The 16,199-nt window shown below is 29.1% G+C and overlaps 3 protein-coding genes and 1 pseudogene across 7 annotated transcripts in view; 1 reads left to right on the top strand and 3 right to left on the bottom strand.

Moving 5' to 3' along the window:
* LOC149886938 (cyclin-dependent-like kinase 5) overlaps positions 1-8,474 on the bottom strand; it is a 38,880-nt gene extending 30,406 nt beyond the window's left edge. For 2 of the 4 annotated variants that reach the window (XM_090090438.1, XM_090090439.1), the window contains exons 1-2: positions 8,353-8,474; positions 6,913-7,059 (exon numbers count right to left, since the gene is read on the bottom strand). In XM_090090438.1, the coding sequence (XP_089946564.1) occupies positions 6,913-6,949 (37 nt within the window). In that variant the 5' untranslated portion in view covers positions 6,950-7,059; positions 8,353-8,474. The remainder of the gene's footprint in view (positions 1-6,912; positions 7,060-8,352) is intronic. The other 2 variants (XM_090090441.1, XM_090090440.1) reach the window with 1 other exon arrangement.
* Positions 1-16,199, top strand: part of LOC149886934 (uncharacterized) — an 81,619-nt gene that overhangs the window by 46,681 nt on the left and 18,739 nt on the right. The window lies entirely within an intron of this gene.
* Positions 4,516-5,635, bottom strand: LOC149886939 (uncharacterized; annotated as a pseudogene).
* On the bottom strand, positions 11,630-13,406 carry LOC149886937 (uncharacterized). The gene is made up of 4 exons (XM_090091764.1): positions 13,282-13,406; positions 12,660-12,779; positions 12,211-12,400; positions 11,630-11,739 (listed from the first exon to the last, which is right to left on the bottom strand). The coding sequence occupies exons 2-4, from the start codon at positions 12,696-12,698 to the stop codon at positions 11,630-11,632; spliced, it is 339 nt and encodes a 112-aa protein (XP_089947890.1). The 5' UTR covers positions 12,699-12,779; positions 13,282-13,406.

Genomic DNA, 16,199 nt, shown 5'->3' with positions numbered 1-16,199 from the left:
GAAAAAAATTTAAAAAAAAAAATATATTTTAAATAATATAAAAGTAATTATTACTTACTAAAATTACTAACTCATTTTCTCCCAACACTTAAAATGAGAGATAGAACAAAATAATTCTAAATTTGCGGTATGTTACACATTAGGTTATGTATTGTTATGTATTATGTTATGTATTGTAGTGATATGCGAATTGCAAAATTTTCACTTTTTCAAACGAATTTGGCTTGGTTAGGGTAAGGACAGTTGGTTTAGTCTGGTTCGTTCCCAACAGTTTTAAAGTTCGGGTTCGGTTCGGTAACAACTAAAGATTGGGTTCGGTTTGGTTCTGTCGTAAATAAGGTTCTAGTTCGGTTCGTTCGGTTTGTTCGGTTCAGGTTCAGTTCGTTTCCCATCTCTAGTTGGTATATTTTAAAGAGAAAGTGCTGTAAAAAGATCAGTTTGCACTTTGATATATTTAATGAACTTAATTTAAGTGTGATAATTTGTTTCCATACCATTGTGTGCGCGCATATATATATATATATATATATATATATATATATATATATATATATATATATATATATATATATATATATATATATATATATATATATATATATATATATATATACAATATTGTGCAAATTAATTACATCAAACATTTTTTTCTTTTTACTTTTTGTTTTAATCTGTGTTTTCTATAATTTAACTGTGATTAGAAGAATCAATGAATTTAAAAAAAGTAAATAAACAAAGATGGACACTATACCAAGAAAAAGACCTAAAATATTAACTTTACTTTAATATTCTGATAAATCTCAACGGGAGATAGCCACATTATGTTCTGTAAACCAATTTACAGTTAGACGGGTTAAGAAGCATTATATTGCAACATTATCACCTGGCAGCTTATCACCATTAAGACAAGGAAAATGTGGTCAAAAACGAAAGACCTCAGAAAGAGATGACCGATATCTGATGCTGGAGAGTATCAAAAATCCAAAAAAGACAAGTGACCAACTAAGTGACCAACTAAGTGACTAAAGAACAATGGAGAGTGACCAACTAAGTGACTAAAGAACAATGGAGAAGAATAAGACAAAAAGTGTTTATTAAATTTACAGCTATTTTGTTTATTATATTAATGTAATCATACTATTTTTAAATTAAAGGTAATAAATTGAAGAGACTTGATAACAGTTAACTTATTTTTTTATTGATTGCAGGTTTTATTTTCGGATGAATCACATTTTGAAGTGCAAGGCAAACAGTAACAGTTTGTTCATTTTATGATGGTTAGCCTTTACTACCCGGACACATTGAACAATATGCCTAGCATCCAGAAAAGAAGATGTTTTGGGGTTGTTTCTTTGCTTTTGGAACAGGAAGACTCTACCCAGTTACTGGCATGATGAACTCTGACACTTACATTGAGGTTCTGCAAACATATTTAATTCCAGAGATGTTAAAAGTGTTTCCAAATGGAAACGGAATATTACAGCAGGATTTAGCCAAATGCCATACATCCAAAAAAGTCAAGAAATGCATGGTAAAAAATAATATTAAACACTCCCCTGATCGTAATCCAATTCAGAATCTCTGGGCAATTGTAAAAAAAAGACTGCGAAAACATGACTGCACAACTAAAACTAAGCTTACCACCACTATCCTTCAGATTTGGATTGAAGACATAAAAATCCAAAATATTTGTAAAAATTTAGTGGATTTCATGCTAAATTGTGTGCAGAAAGTCATAGCAGCCCAAGGAGGACACATAAAATATTAGTGCATGAACTTTTAATTTATTAGAGTAAGAAAACTTAAAATTTCCTGGATTTTTGTTTTTAATTTTGATGCAATCATTTTGCACAATACAGTGTGTGTGTGTGTATATATATATATATATATATATATATATATATATATATATATATATATATATATATATATATATATATATATATGGGTCATTCCATATCAAATCACCTAATGGTCCCCAGGGTACCACCTCAAATTTGCTTCAAATTTTGACCACCCACAGTATTTATGAAAAAATACAAACCTCAAATTTCAGCTTGATTCACCTAACCGTTCAAAAGTTATAATTAAATCAATATAGACCGAAACCGGCGAAATTTAAGTATCTTGAGCTTATCGTAAATTTTTTTGATTTTTGACAGATTATAACTTTTTAAATAAAATAGATGATTACTTGAAATTTTCTATGGTAATAGTTTATCACCCAAATTATCTATTTTTGCAGGTGTTTTGGACTGGTTTTAAACAATTTTTGAGTTCTTGTACCTCAAAGTTGCTAATTAACTCAATATTAGACAAAGTTTTGGAAACTTTAATGCGCTACAGTTCAATACAAACAGACAAGCTGTGCCAATATTTTGTCACTTTTTTGTACTTAGAGTAACCACTTGCAGAAAAATTTAAAATTATGTGTTGAAATTTGTTTTAGCACTTGCAGCAGCCTGTTAAAATATCACTTTTTTCAAAAAATATGATAAATTACATTCACTTCGTAGGCATAGAAAGTTGCATAGACAGTTAAAATAAATTATGAAACTTTTTACTGGCGAGGTTCCATATATATACAATCACCAAAAAAAATTTAAAGACCTATATTCTATCTTATGACATAATTTTAGCATTTTGAGAGCAATGCTTTTTAAGTTTAAAAGGATACCTAATAGCACAAGTTATATAACGTTTCAAAAAAAAAAAAAAATCAAAAATGCTGAAAGTAGAAGTGTATATACACATGAAACACATGTACACTAATTTCTTTATCTCTCATTTACAATATTCATGGTACTGTCATAATCATTATTAGCAAGTTTGTAGTTACGAGCACTTCTACCCTTAATGGCTGGAGCATTTATTTGACATATTACTTTGTCAAATGGAACCCAACACGGACTTGATCGTGCATCATTAGTCCATTTTAAATTTAATTTGTTTCTATGCATAAATTTTACATTAACATCTTGGTTTTCATTACAAATCTCAAGCACAAGCCCTATGTACCATTCATCATCGTAAAAACATGCAATGTATTTACCAGGTTGAAAGTTTGAAGGATTTTTTTTTGCCAAGTTAATATTATTCAGCAAATGGGTATCAAAGACAGTATCGCTAGAAATTCTCCATAAAAATAACTTGTCTCCACCTGGTACAAAACTGTGATAGCTTCTTGTGCCTGGGATTGTGCTCATCTCTTCATATCGTTTCTTTAGGTTAAAATAAATTTCATGGTTATTGATATTATCACTTGAAATGTAAAATATGTTAACACCTTTAATGTTTTTTTCAGCCCATATAAACAGTTCATTTGTTGTAAGAATCTGGTTTGCATTTGCTGCTCGTAGACTTGCTTTCGCTGCTTCTCTTTTTATAGTTCCTCCTATTCCATCACATGGACTTTTGCCATGGGAGGTAGCAAAGAAGTGATGCTCAGCATTTATATTGTGATCTTCAAGATGGTACATTAAGTTTAACAGACATTTGTAATTTTTATACTGTGATACAGCACCATCACTGAAGTATTTTACTTTATTGATTGTGGGTAGTTTGATTTTGATCATTGGTAGTAACTTTGTGAGAAAACAATGAGCTGTTGTTTGGTCATGGCGAAGATGGTCAGATATTGTACAATAGCATTCGCATTTGATTTGATTTTTTTCATCTTTGTAATAAACAGCAAATGGATGAAAGGTAGCTTGATCGGCTTGCCAGTAAAACCCTTGTACAGCATCTTGCACAAGAAAACTATAGTTCTCTGCAAAATCCATAAGAATAAGACAAGTGTGTTGATCTAATGTTTTTTTTTGCCTCTGATAAGTAGGAGGATTGTGCTTCTTTGATAAAGTGGTGATGACAAAGGTCATACAAAGTTTCACTTAGAGTTTCAATAAACTCAATAATGCTTGTTTGGACTGTGACAAGTGCAGTTCGATCAGTTGACACCTATTGTTTGTATGTGATCTGATCGTCAAAATCAAAAACATTATTTTCAAACACATTTTCCAAGTAAGTCTTCAAATTTACTTTACCGGGGCAGTTAGAACATAGATGAAACATGCAGCTTCGACTATCTATATTACAAACACATACTTTCATCAAATTTTTGTAATATGTTAAATGGCCCTTAGGTAAAGCAGTGCACATAAATTTAACATTTTGATGATAAGAACATACGCAAACTGAGTGACTTCCTCTACTATCAACTGTGATGCACCACTTCGGCCTTAGTTCGCAGAACTTGCTGAATCCAACTTTGTGTGCAGGGTATAGCTTTTTAAACTCAAGATAAAGTTCTTTTAATCGAACTAATCTTAAGCGTTTTTGTTTATGAACTTTTGCATTATTTATACGCACTGAAAGAAAGTCTTTTTTTCCTGGACATTGTCTTGTAAACTCTTCAGATTCATAAATTTCAATAACTTTTTGTTTAACAATATCTTCCAATGGCTGTCCTATTTTAGCCTCAGGTTTAGCAAGTATTCCTTTTTCATTTTTCAACTTTCAAGCTTTCTTAGCAAGATGTTCTGAAACTGAAAATGTTTTGCAAGTTTTTTCAATTGACCAACTATCAGGAGTTAGTGTTAGTAGTTGAACTTTTTCTTCCTTCAAACTTTTTTTCATTTTGTTTTTTATTGCATCTAACAGTTTGTCTAAATCATTACATTTTAGCTCTTTTTCCGATTCTATATCTTTTGGGTCTATATCCAATGCTGGCGCTACTAGGTTTGTCATACTTGTTGCAATTTTTTTAACCTTTTGTCTTCCATATCCTAATTTGTCGCGCCTACTTACATTTTTGAGTGGAGATATTTCCAATAAAGACACACTCTTATTAAGAACTGTCTTATCAAGGTCTGAACAACTAAAATCTTCTTCAGCAGCTTCATCTTGACTAACTTCTGTAGTTTTTTCAAGTTTGAATTCATTCAAACAGTTAGTACAAACTTTTTGACCAGGTTTGATCCTAAGCTGATTTGCTATTGATATGTTGACTTTACACAATCCCTTGATAATTTTTTTCTTGTGGACTTGGATCACAACAGTATTTTTGAAGTGCTTCATATCTAGAAATATAGGCTTTTTCATGATGAAAACATATCTCCTCATTTGGTTCAAAAGTGTATCCTATCCTTTGAATTAAAACTTCAATATCAGTATCTTTTAGTACTATTCTTTCTACTATTCTACAATATGACATTTTATCACAAGGTTCATTTAAAACTCTTCCCACACAACATTTCTCTGACATTTTTAACTAGTTTAAAAATATTAAAATTGAGGGTTAATTATAACTTTGTTATATTTTTCCAGTAATAAAATCAGTAAAAATGAACTCTCAAGTATAAATGTGATTAAAACTGTCTAAAATGCAACCAATAAACTATTTATACATAAAATTATTTCTGCATACACAAAATCTTTTAGTTTTTGGTTCTTGCAGTAATAAAAATTAAAATAATAAAATCCAAAAAATACTGTGCAGATTTAGATTTTACTACAAACTCTTGAAGTAAATTATATCATTATAATTATATTACATGTATAAAATTAAACAAATATATATTAAAAAATCATATCAAACAATTTAAGACACTGATAACGTTATTTTACGGAAAACTGATTGTATTTATTCAGGGAAAAATTCAAAATTATACACCTAAGTCATAGGGCTACAATCATTTCATAAGATAGAGTATAGGTCTTTAAATTTTTTTTGGTGATTGTATATATATGGAACCTTGCCAGTAAAAAGTTTCATAATTTATTTTAACTGTCTACGCAACTTTCTATGCCTACGAAGTGAATGTAATTTATCATATTTTTTGAAAAAAGTGATATTTTAACAGGCTGCTGCAAGTGCTAAAACAAATTTCAACACATAATTTTAAATTTTTCTGCAAGTGGTTACTCTAAGTACAAAAAAGTGACAAAATATTGGCACAGCTTGTCTGTTTGTATTGAACTGTAGCGCATTAAAGTTTCCAAAACTTTGTCTAATATTGAGTTAATTAGCAACTTTGAGGTACAAGAACTCAAAAATTGTTTAAAACCAGTCCAAAACACCTGCAAAAATAGATAATTTGGGTGATAAACTATTACCATAGAAAATTTCAAGTAATCATCTATTTTATTTAAAAAGTTATAATCTGTCAAAAATCAAAAAAATTTACGATAAGCTCAAGATACTTAAATTTCGCCGGTTTCGGTCTATATTGATTTAATTATAACTTTTGAACGGTTAGGTGAATCAAGCTGAAATTTGAGGTTTGTATTTTTTCATAAATACTGTGGGTGGTCAAAATTTGAAGCAAATTTGAGGTGGTACCCTGGGGACCATTAGGTGATTTGATATGGAATGACCCATATATATATATATATATATATATATATATATATATATATATATATATATATATATATATATATATATATATAAAATAAAAAAAATATTATAGTGAAAGTTACGAAAAGATAGAAATATTATAGTGAAAGAGATAATATAGTGAAAGATTTTACTATGAACACAAAAACTTGAAAAACAAGCAACATGTAAAATGATTTATATATTAACTAATCTATCATTAATTGTATTAAAAAAAAAAATAACTTAAGCTTAAGTAATAAAAATCAAGCATACAAAACTTTAGCATATTTATATTTCTAAAATGCTGAATGCAATTAACAAATTATCACCTGTTTTCCTTTACTGCTGAAAAAGAGCCAATAGTTTCAAGATTATCAGACCAAGTAAATAACCTTTTCATAAATCAATTGTGTATGACCATCAGATTTTAAATTTGTTAAGTGTTACTAAAAAAATTTTAATACTAGTTTGCCCTTTCATTTCTAACCTAAGATTTAAATCTAGCCAGTTATTTTAAGTAACATAACACTCACCTTCACCTATCTTTTCCAGCTTCTCATACTTCATCATTTTGATTTTATTTTACAGTAAATATAATTGAAAAATATCTATTTAGCTTCACAATAACTATGAAAACGCTCTCAAGGTATTCCAGCACCAGAAAACAGTTTAAATCACACCTGAAAAATGTAAAACTAAAACATTACTACATTGTAAATTAAATAGCAGAGATATATACATTATGGATATAAATAAACAGATTACTAACTCCATTTCTACCATAATCACATTTACTATTGCACATAGAACTGTCACATGATTCCTGACACTAACTTTGAATTTAGCATAAATAAAAGTACAACATTAATGAAAAAAGTTACCTTTCTTGAGCTTAAACAGAATTTTGTGAATAAAGCTTTTATGTAACTTGATATAAATTCACAGCAAACAGGTATAATTACAGTGAATCCATTACAAAGTAAATAATTTAGGATTTCAACATTTTCTTAAAATTCCCTTAAAGTTAACTTGAAAAAAGAAATTTATATCTCTAACAAAATTGAATTAAAGTTGATTAACTTTTATCTGTTAAGTAATGCTTGGTGTTCTTTTGATTACAGATTTGAGTAGAAGCATTCTTAATGCTAATGGCTTTAATATATTTGACTCCAATAAACAAAAGTCTTTATGAACTCTACTGCCTTTTTCATTGATATTTCAATGGTCTTACCAAGAGATTACTTTTAACCAACTTTGAGTCTGAGCTAATTGTTTAACAAACACCTTGAAACACCTTGTGACATCTTGGACCATTTAAGATTTTTCCACCATGATAGATAACAGACTTGATATACAACGTTTTTTTTACCATTGGCCACTCTCACGATTTATAAAACATTTTAGTTTAAAGATATATATGATAATTAAAATGTCATAATTGCAGACTAAATCTTTTTCTTTCCCTAATGAAATATTTATTTTTTTAATCACTAATATGTATATTTTCTGTTATATATATATATATATATATATATATATATATATATATATATATATATATATATATATATATATATATATATATATATATATATATATATATATAGAGATATAACTATAAGGAAAATTATATAATAAAATAATGTCATTATATATATATATGTATATATATATATATATATACATATATATATATATATATGTATATATATATATATATATATATATACATATATATATATATATATATATATATATATATATATATATATATATATATATATATATATATATATATATATATATAGAGATATATATATATATAGAGATATAACTATAAGGAAAATTATATAATAAAATAATGTCATTAAGTAATTTTTATTAATAAAAAAAACTACAGCATTAAGAATTTTATAAAGTGACATTATAACAGTAACAACATCACTAAAAAATTAAACTTTTTTCGTTATTACCTTCATCCTTTCGAATCCACTCTTTAATTTTCAATAGTAAATGAAAAGACAATAACAACCAGAGTTATACGGTAAATTGTTGTAACGTAAGTACGTTGGCATCAAACTTAACCAATCAAATCCTTTCTTCCCTTCTCCCTCCCCCTCCCCTCGATGTTCGTTTTTAAGATCATATAAAGGTATTCACGGTTTGAAGATTTTGACTATTTTGCCGACTAAATATCCCAAACTTGCCCTTTTGAGGGTTGATTCTATATATATTGGGGACTTCAAAACAATAAATTTTAAAAACCTGGATTAAAATCTAAGGGATATATATTTTACCTTCGAAATTACCGAATTTTCTCACTTACTCAAATACATTGTTTTGGAATTGTAAAGCCTAAATTACCTCAAATAATTTTAATATATATTTTATTATATTTCTATTAAAAAAAATAAATAAATAAATAACAATAAAAAAATACACAATGAATTTGTAAAACTATTATTCACAACATTTCTAAATTTAATTACCACAAATATCTTCATTGTATCCTTTTGTGCTTCTTAGAACTTTTTGCTATTGTAATCAACAACACAATTCAACAGCTGTTTGGAATAATCTGGATGATACATAATCCTTTTGAATCTGTGCCAGTGACGCTTGAAATTTGAATGGAGTGCATCTGTTGCTTGCTTGATGTAAATTCCAAGACTGGTTTTATGATGCTTTAGAAATTGTGGAACATTGTAAAAGACAGCATGAACTTTTGGTGTAACAGAAACAGTCAACTTTAGATAATTGCTCTCAAACTCTTGAATCTTTTTTTCGAAGTGTGGAGAGAGTGAGCATCCCAAACAAGAATTAACAACTTGGAGAAACAAATGTATGTTCAACTTTTTTCAGCAACTTCATGCAATCATTGCCATTGAAGTGACCACTATGGTACGGCTGTAATGGTATATGTATTAAAGTCAACCATTCTTTTGTTTTTGGCAAAACTTGAACCAAGTGCTTAATAATATGGTTAACAACGCCAAGAAGCAAATGAAGTTCTATTGGAGGAACAGCTTATAATACAGATAATATTTGCAAGCTTCATGTCACATGACAGAATCAATTTGTCAATTAATTAATTAACTTGCATTAGGTCCAAAATCAGCTTGATATTGCCAAATGTTTCAAGGGTATTTTCAGAGATTGCTACCATTAGTTGCTTTTTGACACCTGTACTTTTGAAATTTTACTTGAAGCCAACTTAATTGACTTGTTTACTGGACTTTGTTGTTTTGTTTGGTGTTCAGAAATTAGGTTCAAACTAGCTTTGAAAAAGGACCCTTCACCATCAAGGCCCAGTTTCAAAGTATCCGAGCTCATCAAATCTTTTTAAACTGTGATGTTTTCCTTCAGAGTTTTTAAGTTGATACAATGAACCTCATTAGAATCTGGCAATTTTACATTGGTAGCAATGAAAAAATATTTTCGACTAGATCCTGCTGATACAAATTTCTGTTTAAAATTTGGCTCAAGAAGGCGAACTGGACTAATTTGGTTTAGAAAAGATCCAAGCTTTCTGATTTTGTTGTTTGAAAGCCCAGTATTCTGCTGAATATCAACCATATTTTTTGTTGTCAAAGGGCCTTGAAAGAGTGAATGTGCTGCAGATGTTCCTTAACAAAGAAAACTAAATCACCTACTTCGCTTATAAATTGTAATGCTCAGAATGTACAGAATAATAAAATAATTAACATTTTCTTATAGAAAGAGGTTTGCCATGAGCTTGACCATGACGAATTGTTCCGCCCGGAGATGCTTCTTTCGATACAATGACAGATGAAGCAACTTGTTCTGCGCCCACAGAATCTTCTGATGCAAATTGATATAAGTTTGCACGTCGAGTTGTATCACTGCAATTGTGAGAAATTCCACGAGCAATGATAGACAAGCATTTTGTGAAAAACAATTTCAACTGACTTTCTTTCTTCTTACAAAGATTTTGATGCAAGACCCTTTTCAAATGGATGCTTTTCCATTAAACAAAGGGATTTATAATAAACAAATTAAAGAACTTCAATAATATGAAAAACTTTTTTTTTAGTCAAAAAGAAGTGGTTTTTTTGAAACTACTAGTGCGTGTGTAAATATCACCAGAATATCTGCTGAAACAAAAATCTCATTATTGTTAATAATTTGAAACTCATTTTTGGTTGTTAGATAAAGTATCATTTGATCATCTTCTTTATGAAAAATTAACATTTAAACCAATATATATTAAAAAATATTAAAGAATCACGCTACAAGCTTTATTGCTTATAACACAAAAAACTAAAGATATTGTGAGTGAAAACCTACTTTTGAGTAGATTATCATCCACAATATCTTTAGTTTTTCTAATTTCTTTTAGTAGAAAGTTTGCTGATCTGAATTTATCCATTCCTAGTTCACGAATCGCAATAAGATAAAGTCTTCATAAACTTTTGCATTAAGAAAAAAAACCTTTTTTTTTAATAGAGTACCCAGTAACATCGAACAGTTGGTAAATAGTTGGCCCGATCCTAATAACCAACTACTAGCTACAGTTGGGCCAACAGTCGGCTATTTAGTTGGTACCGTGAAAAAAACGTTACACTTTTACCAACACTTAGCCAACTGTTTTTAAACTATTGGTTGCCATTAACGGCCCAACAGTAATAAAACAGTTGGCTAACAGTTGGTACCATTACCGGCCCAACTATATGTTTTTTTTCGCGATTTTTTAAATTCGCTTTTGCGCTTAAATTGAAAGTGCAAAAGTTATAAATCATGTTTTAAATATTGCTTAATAACAAAGTATAACTTTACTTTTTAATATCTAAGTTTCTATTTAATAGTGATTGTTTGTATATCAGATTTTACCAAACAGTAGTATTGTCTACACAAAATATTGTATTATTTATAGATAACTTAGTTGAATACAAAAGAAAAGAACAAATTTTTTATCATTACACTTTTATTTCCAGACCATTAAAGAAAAATATTTACAAATAAAGAACTAAAAATATTCTATTATTGTAGTTAATATTATTAAAGGTTTGAAACTAATATTGGCAGCTTTAATTAAAAACAATATTTTAAAACGCTAGTATTTAAAAACGTGGCGATTTATTAGATAATTATTAATAGTAAATAAGAAAAATTAGATTTGTAAATAAAATCAAGATAAATAAGCTTTTATAAATTTGCAAAAGAAAATAATAACTAAATATTCTTTTCATTGATTAACTGCAACTGATTTTTTATAAACTTGCTTTTCGTCTATCTATTTATTCGCCCATCTCCTTGATCAATTGCGCCCTGAAACCATCTTGAAACGATTGGGTAAATATCTTTATCCTTGGAATTAAGATACTGAATTCTTACTGTTGCTAAAAGAATAAAATGAAAATAAATTTAAAAACTCAATTTATTTTTTGTTTAAATATAAATTATTTTTAAGTTATTTTTAAGCTCTTATACATATACTTTGCAAATCAAGAATTACATTAACTGGTTAGCAGTTTTAAAAATATGTGCATATGATAACCGAGAGCAATTAGCTTATCGGTTCAAGACAAACTACTACATGCTCTTTAACAATCGTATAGTTGAATACTAATAAATCATGGTTTATATTGACAATTAATGTCTCTAGTTAACAATAAAATATGGCATTAATAAGTTCAAGTCACCAAGGGAGAACATAATATCTTACAAATTCACAACTAATGACAACACTGGTAACTGTCATAAGTACTAACATATTATAATCTTTCTTAGTGTTGTAAACATATTTTTGTAAATATAAAAATACGGTTGACTTTAATAGACTAAAAATTTACATAACTAGTAATACTTACATAGTGAGCACTTTAACACAAAATGATAGCATCGCAACTTAATCTTGCCCATTCCAATAGCTATCACCTTACTTGAAGATCCGTTTAGATAACATAAAACGCTGAAATTTTTAGAAAACATTGCTCCCAACACACATCGTATGTATTTTGGACGTTCAACTTTACTGCCAATATAACACAGATATTCGACCTAAAAACAAATAATGCTACATATTACAACTTTTTTTATTTAAATTATTTTTTCAAAGTTAAATGAAAATGTAATGCGGTATAATATAACTAAGGTATTATTAAATTACCTTTGATAAATTACAATTATAAGACTTACAAAAAAACTCATCTTTGATCTTATAAAATAACAGTTAATATAAAAAATAATTTCAAATTTTATAGAGCCATCTCAGATTTCATCTGTAGCATAAGGTTAAGCCTCTTCAAATCTTCCTTACTTTCCATTGGAAGGCCAGGGGGAACAACAATGTCTTCATTATCCGAAAAACTTTGAACTTCTAAAAAATTATTTTTTTGACCCAGTTCTGTTAATCTTAACTCCAAAGCTGCCAATTTCTCTACAAACATACATAAATAATTAAATAATATTTCATTGCATTTGAATCTTATTAGAAAACTGGTTTCACCATCTAGTTATTAAATTGAAGACATACACGGATGAAGGTGTTATGGAACTCAAATATTTGGAGATAAAGTTTTAAACACTTATGTTATTTATCCCTGTAGGTGAATTGATTGCTGTAAAAATGGTATTCTAGCACATTTTTGTGCTGTGTTATTAAGGTTATGGAAAAGAGCAATATTTAAAACCTTTATCTGCATAAAAAAGTAGAAATGTGTATTTTTGTAACATGAAATATGTATTTTTTTAAAGCCTTCATCCATTTATGACTTTTATTAAAACACAAATTTTTTTTTTACAAAAAATATAAATAGTTTTCTTTTGTCAATATATGTCAGCATCATAATCAATTTATGTATGAGTAACACATATACAATGTATAATAAGTAGTAAAACAAAAAAAAAAAAAAAAACAAATAGTTTATCCAAAACCTTACTTTCCTGATCCCCAAAATTTTGAATAGCTTTCTCATAGTTTTTAGAAGCTGATGTTCCTTTTAATAAAATGCTATAATTATATGCAATATATGAATACACACACACACACACACACACACACACACACACACACACACACACACACACACACACACACACACACACACACACACACACACACACACACACACACACACACACACACACACACACACACACACACACACACACACACACACACACACACACACACACACACACACACACACACACACACACACACACACACACACACACACACACACACACACACACACACACACACACACACACACACACACACACACACACACACACACACACACACACACACACACACACACACACACACACACACACACACACACACACACACACACACACACACACACACACACACACACACACACACACACACACACACACACACACACACACACACACACACACACACACACACACACACACACACACACACACACACACACACACACACACACACACACACACACACACACACACACACACACACACACACACACACACACACACACACACACACACACACACACACACACACACACACACACACACACACACACACACACACACACACACACACACACACACACACACACACACACACACACACACACACACACACACACACACACACACACACACACACACACACACACACACACACACACACACACACACACACACACACACACACACACACACACACACACACACACACACACACACACACACACACACACACACACACACACACACACACACACACACACACACACACACACACACACACACACACACACACACACACACACACACACACACACACACACACACACACACACACACACACACACACACACACACACACACACACACACACACACACACACACACACACACACACACACACACACACACACACACACACACACACACACACATATAATATAATATAATATAATATAATATAAATGTCATATCAGCTTTACATGAAATGTGTATGTCATATTGTTTATGCAATTGCATATACCATTTACTTATATACTGCATATATTATGTCAATATTGTATATATGGCATATATTATATGCAATATATACAAAATACATACATGCAAATTATTATATATAACATAACATCTGCCAATATTTTAACGTGAATTTCTCTGACTTTTCCCTGGTATTTTCCTGATCTTCTACCTGTTTTCCTTGATTTAATTTAAAGTTACCCAAATTCAACTTCACAAAAATTGACCTAAATTCATTTAGAAAAATGCTCTTCAACTACAAAAATGTAAACAATAATACAACCCACACTAAATGTATTAAGTATTGATACATTTAATATGGGTTGTATTATTGTTTACATTTTTGCAAGTGAAGATTCAAGAATCCCTTGATGCAAGAGAAGTTCATAAAACTATCTGCCAAATAAACTTTTATATTACATGTACTATATACAACTTATTTAAGTTATGTAAGTTTGATGAAGAGCCATTCACCCTGTATGTATGTGTATTTATACATACATACATACATACATACATACATACATACATACATACATACATACATACATACATACATACATACATACATACATACATACATACATACATACATACATACATACATACATACATTCATACATACATGCATACATACATACATACATACATACATACATACATACATACATACATACATACATACATACATACATACATACATACATACATACATACATACATACATACATACATACATACATACAGAAATACCTACATACATATACATACAGAAATACACACATAAACATACTACTATACACGCACATACACATTTTAGTTGTATTTAAACTTTTAATAACAGTTAAAATAGAGCTAAAATGTCTAATACAAATACAACAATGGTGTCATCATAAAAATAAATTAAAAACTCAACCAATGTCAAAAATTATATCTGAATGTGTAACTAATGGATAAATGTAAAATATTTGTACTTACCAGCGAAACGGTTATGTTAAGAGGTGTAGGAGAGTTTGAGTTACAAAGTTTAGTTAAAGGGTAAAAAAAGTGTTTGAAAGAAAAAAAATAATAAAAAGCTTCAAACTAAACTTACTCAATTGAATAGTTTTAATTATTGAATGAATCTATTTGAATAATTTTAATAATTAGTCGCATGGTCTAAGTGAATATGTTCACTAAGACCATGCGACTAATTATTAAAATACGTTTATAAAACTTACGGGAAACTTTACCGATTCAAAAACACGCGGTACACAGTCGGTTAATGGTTGGCAAGAAATGCCAACAGTTAGCCAACTATAGCCAATACTGGCCCGTCAGTTGGACCAACTAAAGCGTGTTTACTGGGTAGTTTGTAAGTTAATATTTATGATAACTTTAAAATGTAATAAAATCTAAATTAAAAATGAGGATAATATTTACCAAATTTATCATAATTTATAATTATTTAAAATTTACTAGTGTAACTAAAGCTTTAAATTAAAACATTTCGAAATGGGAAAAAAAACATGACAAGAACTTTTATTCATTAAGTAACTTTAAGTTTAGTAGGAATTAGCAGCAGAAACTTTATACTTTAAAAGTACACACGTTAAATAACCGCTTGAAATTTACATCACACATGGAATTTGTTGGAACGTTTTTGTAGCTGATTTTTGTAGCTGATTTTTGTAGCTAAATTTTCATTGAAAAGTTAGATTTTTTGATCAGAAATTTTTATTTTTTTAGTTTTTAAAATTTTAGTTTTTTTATTTTGAATAATACTTAAGTAGTGTTAAATTAATTGTTAAAAGATAAACACTAATAATAG

This window comes from Hydra viridissima, unplaced genomic scaffold (genome assembly GCF_058129835.1).
Source record: "Hydra viridissima isolate aposymbiotic clone 2 unplaced genomic scaffold, HvirCarnegie_v1 scaffold_6, whole genome shotgun sequence".
NCBI lineage: Eukaryota > Metazoa > Cnidaria > Hydrozoa > Anthoathecata > Hydridae > Hydra > Hydra viridissima.
The sequence above is the reverse complement of the archived record's forward strand: the minus strand, read 5'-3'. Positions and strand labels throughout refer to the sequence as shown.